Source organism: Panicum hallii, chromosome 8 (assembly GCF_002211085.1).
Source record: "Panicum hallii strain FIL2 chromosome 8, PHallii_v3.1, whole genome shotgun sequence".
Lineage (NCBI taxonomy): Eukaryota > Viridiplantae > Streptophyta > Magnoliopsida > Poales > Poaceae > Panicum > Panicum hallii.
This window is the reverse complement of record NC_038049.1, coordinates 4194655-4206347: the sequence shown is the minus strand read 5'-3', so window position 1 is coordinate 4206347 and position 11693 is coordinate 4194655. Positions and strand designations below refer to the sequence as shown.

Below are 11693 nucleotides of genomic sequence, written 5' to 3'. Positions count from 1 at the left end.
GGGTATTAGGGTCATGATCCACTGCTACCAATACTCCACATAATACCTATATATGTATGTACTCTCAAGTCCCACATCAAAGGTAGGTACATGCATGACATCTAAACACATTCATAGAAACACCCAAAAAACAGCAACGAAAAGCCTACAACAATCCCAGCATCATCTAGCTCTCACTCAGCCATCGCAATGCTAGCTGCAGCACCAAGTGTAGTGTACTATTGTAGATGCGGATCATCCTCTACAAAGCTCTCTGAAAGGACGACGCACTACGCGTGTAGACGGCTAGGTCAGTTCTCATCTGGTCTCGACTTCAGTGGGCCGCCACGTCGTCTTCCTCGCGCACAGCATCGCCTCCTTGTTCTTGGACACGGTCATTCTGACCTCCCACTGCAACGACCTCACCACGCTCTGGATCTCGTCCACCGTCGCCTTGTCGTCCCGCACGATGAGCTTGCCGTTCGGCCTCAGGATCCGGTCCACCTCCACGACCACCGGCAACACCTTGCACCTGCCAAAGCCAAACCCAACAGAATTGAAGATCGAGTCCTCGTCGTCGTGTTCATCAAGCCCGGCCCCTCTTCGATCAACACCTTGCTTGCACCTCCACTATCATCAATGGCCGGCCGCTTTGTTAGTTAGTTGTTACCTGGGCATGAGCTTGGAGAAGAGGTGGTCGGCGTGGAGGAGGTCGTAGGACCTCGGGTAGGTGCTGAAGGACTCGCACCAGTCGTGGTAGATCCCGAACAGGCCGCGCTCGTAGATCACCGGCAGCGTGTCCGGCGAGTCGATGGTCACCACGTTCATCACCCACACCTTCATCTCCCGCAGCGCCGCGGCGAGCCCGCCGTAGACGGCCCTCATGTCCATGACGTTCCGAATGGTCTTCCAGTCGATGCCCGTGCCGGTGAGGTACGAGCTCCGGACCACCTTCCTCCAGTGCGCCAGGTCCGCCGCGAAGTCCTCCGGCGCCGGCTTGCCGTACACGCCCGTCTGGCTGCTGTCCAGCCAATAGGGCGCCTTCCCTAGCCTCGCCGGCCACGGTTCCGGCCACCGGGCTCCGCGCACCGACGGGTCCTCCGGCACACGGTGCATGCACGCCCGCAGCTTTATGTTCCTGCAAGATCGATCGGATCAGGAATTCATCATCAGCTTCCGCTCAGATCGACGACCGGTCTTCTTCTCTAATTACCATGCTGCGTTGGGATCGTCGGAGGGCTCGCACAGCGCCGGCTCCTTCTGCGCCCTCTTCTCGTAGCAGCCATTGTTCACCGGCTTCCGGAAGATGGCGACGCCGACCTGGTCGTCGACGGTGTGCATGGTCTTGGCCACCATCTCCCAGCACATGGCCTTCGTCAGCTTCACCATTTCTGCAAGACGTTCACACCCACGATCGGAAGCAACTAACGGTCATGTCGCTAGGAAAATGGAGGAACAATCGGTCGATCGACGCAAGATGGACGGAGAGCTGACTGACCGTCCCAGATCTCGACGTCGTCCGGGAGCTTCTGGTAGACCGGCGTGGCGGACCAGACGAAGACGCCGCCGGGGCGGAGCAGGCGGTTGAGCTCGAGGAGGAGCATGCCGCCGTCGATGTGCCACGGCACGCGGCACCGCGCGCAGTGCACGACGTCGAAGACGTTGCCGGGGAAGGGCAGGCGCTGGGTGCCCATCACGGCGGAGATGGCCGGGATGCCGCGCTCCAGCGCGAACTGCACCTGCGCCTCGTGCTCGTCCTTGGGCGCCAGCGACATGGTCAACGCGTCGCGGTCGAACAGGTACCCGCCGAAGCTGGCCACGCCGCAGCCGACGTCAAGCACCACGCGGCTGCGCCGGCCCCACGCCACCGCCGGGAGCGCGCCCTGGATCAGGTCGATGTACCGCAGCGCGCCGTGCTTGAACTGTGTCCCGCCGCCGGGGAACGTCAGGTGCTCGCCGGAGACCTTCACCCAGTTCTGGTGGCCCTTGTACTCCGCCAGCCCCGTGTGCGGCACGTTGTGGTACCAGATCTTGTCGCGGCTGTGGGGCCACCGGATCGGGTCCCGGTACTCTGGCGGCGCCGGGACCAGACACGTCGGCGCCTCGGCGGGGCAGTGCCGCTCCCGGTGCTCGTAGTGCTTGTCCGTCTTGAGCTTCTTGATGGCCGCCTCGTTGTCCAGGCACGGGATGTAGTCTGCGCCGGCGCTCGAGTTGCACAGCTTCCACGCCGATGCCGACGACGCCGACGCCGCCGAGCCGCCGGCCGCCTTCTTCTTCCCCTTCTTGCCCTTCTTCTTCTTCGTCTCGGCGCGATTCTTCTTCTCCTCCGTGGACTCCGCGGCCTGCGTCGTGAACGACCCGTTCTGCGCCGCGCGCTCCGTGAGCAGCTCCGCCTGAACGGTCGGCAGGGCCTCCGCCTTTTCCTCTTCGGAACTCGTCGTCGTGGACGCCGCCGTATTGGCGGCGTCAGTGTCCGAGGTCGCCGCCGATTTGGCCACCGGCTTCACCGTCAGCGCGGCTCCTTCGACCTTGGCGCTCTCCTCCGAGATGCGGGTCTTGTTGCCGTCGTCCTTGACCAGGTCGACGCCGTCCATCTTCCCGTTCTCGTCGTCGAACTCGAAGGTCAGGTTCTTGGGCGTGCCGCGGTCCGTCACAGCGGCGCCGCTCTCCTTCGCGTCATTCGCCGCCGCCACCGCCTGCTCGGCGCTCTCCTTGGCGTCGGTCGCCGCCTGGTCCAGGCCACCCGTTGCGTCCTTATTATTAGCGTCGGTCTCCGCGGCCGCCTCCTCGGCGCCCTTCCCCGCGGCGCCGTCCGTGTCGCCGCCGCTCCCGGGCTTGACGAGGTCCCCGCCCTCCGTCCTGCCGTTCTCGTCGTCGAACGTCTGGTCCCTGGCCGACGCCTGGTCTCCCTTGGCGTCCCCGGTCGCCGCGACGACGTTGGCGCTGCCCTGCTTGACGGTGTTGGTGGCGTCGATGGAGCTGTCCTCCTCCTTGACGTCGGCCTTGGCGGCGGCGGCCTGCTTCTCCGCGGACGCCAGCGAGATGGCCGCCGGGACGGCCTCCGGCGAGGACGCCACCCAGAGGCCGAGGAGGCACAGCGCGACGAACGCGACGAAGGTCGCCGTCGAGCAGAAGGGCGACCGCTGCCGCTGGTTCCGGTCGAACAGCGCCATCCTGCTGTCTCCGATCCCTCTCGATCAGCTAGCTAGCTCATGCAAATCAAATCCCTCCGGAAAACGTCCCCTTCTGCAGAAGAAGAAGATCGACATTGAAATTAATTAATCTGAGAACGAACCAAATTCACAGGCAGGCACGCATCGATCCGATCCCTTGCTTGTAGTTACTATACCTCTCTCTGATGCGTCGTTAACCACCTTGATGGTTCTCTCCATCCATGCATTCACTCATGCACGCAGTGGTCTGTCTGAATCTGGTGTTGGATGGATGATTCCGGATTCTTCATTCAGAAGGGAGGGGAGTGTGCATGCGTGCGCGTTTCTTAAGGGCTCCGCGGGTGGCAAGTTTGGATGAAGGGAAGAGAGCGTAAAGCGGGGAGAGAGAGCGAGAGAGCGAGCGAGCGAGAGAAAGAGGCCGGGCGGGGTCGGTCAACACACAGACACAGGACAGGACACTCCCCGGTTTTGGTGCGCCATGCACAAGAAGGCATCACGCCAGTGGACGGATGGACGCATGGAGTATGTCAGATATTTTGAAATGGGCCTCGGAGCCGACGGCCCAGCAGGAGGAGCAACGGGTAGAGAAAAATGTCGATTCAGTGCAGGCGGTTGGGTGTCCATATCCAGAGTCCAACCGTCTGCCTCCTCCCCCCACCGATGAAACCAGCGCGCTTCCGTAGCACGCGGCGGCGGCGGCGACGAGGACTACCGATCTGGCGACTCCCGAAGCGAGGAACGGGAGGGGAGGCAGATCCGCACCCGGTGAACCCAGCAGGAGGCGACGCCGGGAAGGAGACGCGGAGAGAGGTGCCAAGGCCGGTGAACCCAGCAGGAGGCGGCGCCGGGAAGGAGACGCGCAGAGAGGTGCCAAGGCGAAGGCAGCTCAAGCGGAGAACGTTGGGGACGATGCTGTCAGCCCGGATCCGCCGTCACCACCAAGCGCATCTTCCTGTTCCGCTCGCCCGCGCCGGTAAGTCGGCCCTAAATCTCCTTATAGCTTTGGTTAGGGTTTGGATCTTTCGTTAGGTTACGGTTTGGTTGGGTTCGTTCGGTTGTTCGCCCCAAAATCTCGTGATATCCTTGTTTGTTTCGAGCCGTTCGGTTACAGATTGGTGGCAATACACACTGATTAGTTTGTTAGAGCGGGTTAATCGGCTCTGGTTTAGGAAAATCTTTGCATTGACTGGGTGCGTTCGGAGGTGGGTGTAGCGGCGTAGTAGCCTGCGTTGCTGCCCGTAGGCCATCAGCCTATTGCGCGTGCACTGCATGTAGCAGCAAGCTCACCAGCTTGAACTTTGGGATGCTTAACTTTCCGTGCAGTACTCCGCGGTTGCCTGCCTTGGACTGAACATTTCTTAAGCTCCTGTATGTACCGTGATGCTGTTTCGTACTGTCTTTGTGATGGTTTACAGCATGTGTTTTCGGCGCGGGGAGCAGTTTTGGTGTGAATTTCTGTTTGTCAACCGTGTGGCTCTGTCAACTGTCATTTGCCAAATTGATACAAGTTAATCTAGTTGATTTTATTGATCAAACAAGAAGAATGGTTTATACTATTATTTTTCAAGGATCTGTAGTCGACTCGGCTGCAATAAGTTTTGCCCACTTGGGTTGTGCAGTAGTATGAATTTGTGGTGTCCATTATTGTTCGACAACCTGGCCTGTTATATCTTGAAGGTTTTGGAGTTCAGTTTACCCACCTTCACTACCTTTCAAGTTCTAAGGTATAGGAAAATTATGTTTGGATTTATTGTTTGTATTAGTTAGCTAGATTCATGAAATTGGCTCATCTTAAATTTCTGGCTTGCTGTTCATTCACTTCAAGTGTTTGATTTAGTGGAACTTTTAGCATTTCAACCTTTCCAGTCTTTTATGTATACATATTGCTAGATCATTTGAAGTTATCTTTTCTGTCTTCTGTTTGCCTCTGGCAAATAAAGTTACACATGCGTCTCTTTTTGAGTTTCTAGCACAAGCAAGCTACTGATGTATTCTTGCTTTTTTAAAAATTTAGTTTCTTTTAACTGAATGATATATACTTCTTGAAGTTCTTTTTGAACCATTTTTTTTCTAAATCTGAGATCTTAGTTGATGATAGTTATGGTCTCCCGAGGTTCTTATTTAATGAGGAAAATGACGGTCTTTGAATGTTGGTATGGAGCTGCTTATGATCTGTAGGTATATAAGTATACGTGCATGTCCAGATGTGCTAGCAATTGCAGTCGGGCTGCTTCTGGATTTGGTCCCTCATGAGTGCTGGGAAACTTGAAAATAATTTCTATTTTCTGGTCTGGTGATGTTGCACCCTAATTCTTGGACCAGAATGATCACACTGTTTTTTTGTTTCCCAATCATATTGTAACACTAAACTATTATTTTGCTCACATGTCTCAAATGACAAATGAGATCATCATTTTTTCCTATACAAAAACTGAAGGATACAAACAAAGCTGTTTAGCTAGTGTTTAAGTGCAATAAATGATAGGTGCTCTTGATTTTAAAATGAGTAGGTTGATATTTTTATGTGTAAACTTTTCGGTGCTTTCTATATTCTACATATGTGCCCTGTAGTTGAAGCAATTCGTTATACCCACCATGTCTGTTTTATTAGCCGTTTATTTGGTATCATAGCTCTGTAACAGCATGTATTTCTTTTTGTAACCATATGTTGTAGGCAATGTAGGTACCCGAGAACCCCAGTCAAGAGGATGGCCGATCCAAGGAATAACCTTCCACCCCACTTGAGCCAGGGCACCGCGAAACCCCCAAATTATGGCTCCTTGGACCCAAGTGCTATGGCCGACCCTCAATTTGTTGCTTTTCTACAAGCTACCTATGCTGCCCAAGTTGCCCAAGCTGCCCAACCTGCATATTTTTCAGCGCCCGCATATATAGACCTTGAGTCCTCCCCAGCTTCATGGCCACCACGCGCTGCCAGCCTTGCCACTTTGCATGCTCAGCTGCGTCCACCCATTGGCATCCCTGCCATGCCACCTACTCCAAACTTTGACAACAGCCCTACCCAAGTCAAAAGTCGAACCAGCAACTTCACAATTGCTGAAGACAAAGCTATATGTTTTGCCTTCATAAATATGTCCAAAGATCCCATTGTCGGTGTGAATCAGAGTAGTGAAGCTTATTGGCACTGTGTGCACAAGTTCCTATATTCAAACACCCCAGTAGAGAGACAGAGGCCGGCACAGTCCATCCGGAAGCGCTGGGGAACTATCCAAAAAGATACTGCAAGGTTTTGTGGCTACAAAGCCGAACAAGACAGGAAAAATCAATCCGGCAAGACGGAAGAAGATAGGGTGAGTATCATAGTATTAGTAAACAACATATATTTTGATCATGCTGCTTTGGTACAGATGGTGTCTCATATGGCTGTTTCCTGTTGTTACAGATTGAAGATGCGAAGAAGCAGTACCATGCCCTTGTTGGGAAGCCATTCGCATTCATGCATTGCTGGGAATCACTTCGTGGCCAAAGGAAGTGGCTGGACCTTGTGGGGGCGAAAGGAAAAGACGCCGACAACAATGGTGAAGAGTCAACACCTGATCTTGTAGACCTTGGCTTCCCTGAAGAAGATGCAAATGACAGTCGTCCAATTGGCCGAGATTCTGCGAAGAAGAGAAGGAGCAGTGAGCTGCAGTCATCTTCTACAGCTTCCGCTTACGTGGAAGTCCTTCAGAAAATGACAGACCACAAAGGAAAACAAATTGTGGCGGAGGTGGAGTGGGCTACTGCTTTCAACGATCGCGAAGATCGGAAGCTCACTTTGGAAGAGAAGAAAAGGGAAGATGGGATCATGAAAATGGATCTATCTGCGCTCGATCCATATCAGCGGAGGTACTTTCGTCGGGAGATCAAGGCGATCCTTGCAAGGACATGTGCTGACGACGATGAGCAGGAAATGGACGACGACTTTGGCGCTTGAAGCCACAGACTTTCTGCTGACTACTTCGTCCGCAATGGTTGTTTCAATTTTATGTAGTCTTGTACTGTACGACCTAATAAAAGGTGTTGCCGTGAGTAGAGAAACATCATTTTTTTATTTATTGTACACTGTCCGAAACTTTTACATGAGCTTATTCTGTATTGTTTCGGAAAAACTTTCGTAATGGTTGATGTCTAGCAATAAATGTTGTTAATGTGTCTATGTCTGGCGGAACCGCCCATATTAGATCCCGTTCATGTTTGAGTTCTGTTTAACCCGACTGATGGTGCACCAGTTTTTGGCTTTTGCATAGCTAGCAAGTTTAGGAAATAATCATCTAGCTTGTGGTGTCTCCATTTTTGGTATAGTTTTTGTTTCTTGTGGTCATTTGTGGTATAGGTTTGAACTGTGTAGGATGTATTTGTTTTCAAGGAATATGTTTGATCAAAGTCTACCTTTCTTTTAAGATTATAAAACTGTAGGCTTTAGAACTATTTGTTTGTACAATGGTTGGTAGTACTCTGGTTTCTGTAAGTGGGCGCAACATGTTGCCATTTTTTTAAAGCAAGGTTCTTACGGTGGAAGACATATGAGCAGGAATTTCATTTCAGCTTGCTGTTAATATCTGCAATATCAGTAGCTGTACTTAGCACGGGCTCACGGCTACTAAGTCTGTTACTTGACGCTGTCGAAAATGTTTTGTAAACTGGTATTAATTGTATTCTATGTCCTCGAAACAGAAACCGATTGGAATTATTGCACTGCTGGATGAAGCTTGGTAAGCTGCTGGTTTGTTTCTCCTGGAATATAACATTTATACAGTAATATAGAATGAACCACTGTCCTCAGCTAAGATTTGCTCATTTACAGCATGTTTCCAAAATCTACTCATGAGACCTTTGCAACAAAGATGTTCAGAAACTTCTCTTCCCATCCTAGGCTTGAGAAGACAAAATTCTCAGAAACAGATTTTACCATCTCACACTATGCTGGGAAGGTAAGCCAGGATTGCCAGCTATGCCATTAATTATTACTGTATTTATATTAATAGCATCCAGCTATTTGCAGGTTACATATCAAACGGATTCTTTTCTGGAAAAGAATCGAGATTATATTGTCGCAGAGCACTGCAATCTTCTATCATCTTCAAGGTGCCCATTTGTTTCTGGACTTTTCACTTCGTTGCCGGAAGAATCTATAAGATCCTCCTAAAAGTTTTCATCAGTTGCTTCCAGATTTAAGGTATCAATAAAAGTCCCTTGCCATTTTTCTACAGCTTTGATATTTATATCTGTTTCATTCTTAGATTGTACATACAACTAAGACACTGATCGTTCAGATTTATCAAATAAAATAAAATGTATGCTTAGATATTCATAGAAATATTGTTGTAAAAAAGAATCAAGCTTCCTAGGTTTATACTTAATTTTTGGCCGGTGAGAATTAGTACTTAACGGACACTTCATTGTTTTTGGTTCCGTATTTTGGTACATTCATGTTTTTCTAATTGACATTTTCATTGACATTGTCACTTGGTGGCATAACAGGGTGTCTTAGAGGCTGTCCGTATTAGTCTTGCTGGCTATCCTACCAGAAGGACTTATGCTGAATTTGTTGATCGGTTTGCTGTTCTAATCCCAGAGTTGATGATTGGAAGGTATCTCTTATATCCCAAATGAATCTAGTTAAGTAGTTATATAAATAGATGAAAATTTATGGGAGTTACTGTTTCTTTGCGGCTGGAAACACCTTGCATAATGGCTTGATCTTTTTGATCCGTAACAACAAACTAGTTTTGTGCTTGAAATAAGGCTTTGATCCACCAAGTGAAGACCTTAGCCACACATCACCTACCTGCGGGATCAAAACCCCGCTGAGTCCATGGCATGTCCACAATATGGTTCAATACACGCTTGTGCAACGAAAGTAGCGGACCCAATGTCTGCCACAAACTACTGCCGCCTGTACACTGCAGGCAGCACTTGAATTACATGGTTTTCAGAGACTACTACCCACAAATTGTTGTACCGTCTACTATACCTCCAGTTCCCTCGGCAAAAATATGGGAACGAGTCAGTGTGGCGGTAGCGAAGGCACACACCAAATTGGCACGCCTTTTCCATGTCCAAGCATAGCACAGCAACAAAATGAAACCTGTTTCCTTGCTTCCTGACCGGCAAATTAAGACCATGAGGAAGCCTCGAAGCCCCGCCTGTACAAGAGACCATATCAATGGGTGATCATAATGGTGGATATAAAGAGAGCTACGTACACAACATTGAGTAAAGTTAACGTACCATAATCGTGCACACGATTAGTTCGAGCGTTGACGACAATTTGCCCACACATGCTCCACCAAATCATCACGAAGTGTGACGTCCCGAAAATTTCGAATCTAAATTACGCGTTAAGGTGCCCTGACCGAAAATTTATCCGTCGTAAAACCCTGACTCCCTCCGTTTCACCGCCACACCGACGGCCGACGCAAGCCTGACCATCCCGCACCGCTCACACGCTAGAGTAATTCGTAAAAACGGTTCAACGACAAAACCCTAACCCTAACCGGACCGCTGTCCCGTTCCGCGTCACTCGACGGCTTGTCGCCCACGCGCGGCCGCCCGCCGCGATTAGCGCCGACGCGACACCTTTCCTCGCGCGAATATAGGGCGCGTGGCCGACCGGCCGCGATCGCCGCCGCGACCGGCGCCGACGCGTTCCCCCCTCTCTTTTTTTTTTCTCTTTTCCTTTCTCCCTTTTTCCTTTCTTCTTCCTTCCTTCTTTCTTTCCTCCCCTCTCTGCTCCTGAACGCCGCCCGACCCCGGCTCCCGAACCACGGCCACCTTCCCTCCCCTGTGCGCACGCATGCCCCCGGGCTCGGCCACCCGTGCCCACGCACGCACGCCTCTGCGCCCGGCAGTGCACGCCCTGCGCGTGCTCCACGCGCTGCGCCGCTCGCCGCGCCGCCCGTCGCACGGCCATGCCGCGACGCCGCGCCGACCGCCGCTGCCGCGTCCTCCCTCGTCACTGTATCCACGTGCGCACGCCGCGGTGAGCGCCGCCCCGCCCCCGGCCCGCGCCACGCCGCGTCGCGACGGCCGCGTGCGGCCGGAACGCAATTAATGGCGCCCGCACCGCCCGCCGGCCGCCATCATCTCGTTCCCCTCCGCCCCGTCGCCCCCGTCCTCTATAAATTGGCTCCCCGCGCGGCTCACCCACCCCACAACCCACTCCACCACCCGGCCCCTCGCCTCCCCCAGCCCGGCGCCGCCTCCACGAGCGCCTCTGCCCGCCGCCGCATGCTCCCGTGGGCAGCCCCCCTCGCTGCAACCCGAGCCAAGGTGAGGCCGGGGATGGGTTCCCCGCGCCCCCCTCCCTCTTCTCCCCCACCCCCGGGCCGCCGCCGTGCCTTGGCCGGCCGGGTTGGGCCGCCGCCGGCGCCCTGTTCCTCCCCCTCCCCTGTTTCCCACGGCTGGAGGAAGAAGAAAGGGCTATTTTGCCCTTAGCCCCCTCCCTTCTTCCCTAACTGTTAAATAGCCCCCACTCTATTGGCCTTTTTGCAAGAAAGCCCCTGTTTACTATTTTCTTTCAAACTAAGCCCCCCCCCCCACAAAGCAAACTTAATTCCAAATAGGCCCCCCACACTTTCTACTACACCCTAACACTTCTGTAATTTACAAATAAGCCCTTCCCTTTTTAGAGAAACTTACAAATAAGCCCTGGATTCCCTGTTTGACCCCTAGATCTCCCTTTACCTCGTCATTTTATGTGCGAAACGACCTCCGATCGACCTGAAATTTTACCACACCCTTTCTAGCATAGTTCTAAGCACGCTATACAGAAACCACCCAAAGATATCATCCCTAACTCCGTAACTAAATTATTTCCGATTCAAGCTCAATGATAAAAGCTTTTAGTTCCTTCGCTTGATCGTGTGTCTGTTTGTTTGCGTCGTAGGACACGGAGTGAACGACGAGGTTCCCGACTGCGACCGAGCAACTGAGGACCAGTTCTGCGACCCCGAACCCGAAGGACAGTGCTTCGATCAGGACCTTCCGCAAGGGCTTGACGATGGCAAGTTCAATTCTGCCCTTTGATGCATGTTTTTGTCCTAGTTTTTATAAACACAACCCGATGGCCTGTTTTATAAAATTGCATGGTTTTGCGTGCCGTAACCATGGTAGGATAGTCACCCTTGATATGACAACCATACTTTGACCACCTGGTTTTGCAAAGAAAGTGTGTGCGCGTGTGGGAAGGGATAAAGTTTGGTTTTGAAAAGTGAGTTAGACGGGATGGATGGCATTTCTGTGTGAATTGCCGTTGGTGTGCTCGTACCTGTGTGGTTGAGCGTGGAAGGGAGATATCCATCTTGTCACCCCTAAGGACCGAGTTGATGTGACATCTCACCTAGCTTCTTGTAGTGCGAACCACTTGACCGTTGTATGGGCAACGGCTTAGCATAAACCCCACTAGTTAGCCTGATAGCCATCAGGAGAGCTGAGAGCAACGGGTGATCAAGGAGAAGGGATAAGCTCTGTGTGACTTATGCCCCGGTTAAACCTCGGAGACAGGTCGAATGACCCCTTGATGGAGCCCGTGGTGGC

At 52.3% G+C, this 11693-nt stretch overlaps 3 protein-coding genes across 3 annotated transcripts; 2 read left to right on the top strand and 1 right to left on the bottom strand.

The window, feature by feature from the left end:
- Positions 1–297: 297 nt before the first annotated feature.
- On the bottom strand, positions 298–3152 carry LOC112903526 (probable methyltransferase PMT26). The gene is made up of 4 exons (XM_025972793.1): positions 1478–3152; positions 1193–1370; positions 650–1117; positions 298–511 (listed from the first exon to the last, which is right to left on the bottom strand). Exons 1-4 carry the CDS (start codon positions 3150–3152, stop codon positions 298–300), a joined length of 2535 nt encoding a protein of 844 aa, XP_025828578.1.
- A 2972-nt stretch (positions 3153–6124) lies between these two features.
- LOC112903197 (glutathione S-transferase T3-like) lies at positions 6125–7092 on the top strand. The gene is made up of 2 exons (XM_025972423.1): positions 6125–6463; positions 6556–7092. The coding sequence occupies exons 1-2, from the start codon at positions 6140–6142 to the stop codon at positions 7087–7089; spliced, it is 858 nt and encodes a 285-aa protein (XP_025828208.1). The 5' UTR covers positions 6125–6139; the 3' UTR covers positions 7090–7092.
- A 432-nt stretch (positions 7093–7524) lies between these two features.
- LOC112903424 (protein OPAQUE1-like) lies at positions 7525–8328 on the top strand. The gene is made up of 3 exons (XM_025972690.1): positions 7525–7867; positions 7960–8086; positions 8158–8328. The coding sequence occupies exons 1-3, from the start codon at positions 7815–7817 to the stop codon at positions 8299–8301; spliced, it is 324 nt and encodes a 107-aa protein (XP_025828475.1). The 5' UTR covers positions 7525–7814; the 3' UTR covers positions 8302–8328.
- The last annotated feature ends 3365 nt before the right edge of the window (positions 8329–11693 follow it).

Bases quoted from the DNA above. Each gene is read 5' to 3' on its own strand.
- LOC112903424 (XM_025972690.1), top strand. From the start codon at position 7,815: ATGTCCTCGAAACAGAAACCGATTGGAATTATTGCACTGCTGGATGAA. The intron at 7,868-7,959 runs GTAAGCTGCTGG...GCTCATTTACAG, and splicing joins GCACTGCTGGATGAAGCTTG to CATGTTTCCAAAATCTACTC. The intron at 8,087-8,157 runs GTAAGCCAGGAT...AGCTATTTGCAG, and splicing joins TCTCACACTATGCTGGGAAG to GTTACATATCAAACGGATTC.
- LOC112903197 (XM_025972423.1), top strand. From the start codon at position 6,140: ATGCCACCTACTCCAAACTTTGACAACAGCCCTACCCAAGTCAAAAGT. The intron at 6,464-6,555 runs GTGAGTATCATA...CTGTTGTTACAG, and splicing joins GCAAGACGGAAGAAGATAGG to ATTGAAGATGCGAAGAAGCA.
- LOC112903526 (XM_025972793.1), bottom strand. From the start codon at position 3,152: ATGGCGCTGTTCGACCGGAACCAGCGGCAGCGGTCGCCCTTCTGCTCG. The intron at 1,371-1,477 runs GTCAGTCAGCTC...AACGTCTTGCAG, and splicing joins CGACGTCGAGATCTGGGACG to AAATGGTGAAGCTGACGAAG. The intron at 512-649 runs GTAACAACTAAC...TGGCTTTGGCAG, and splicing joins TTCTCCAAGCTCATGCCCAG to GTGCAAGGTGTTGCCGGTGG.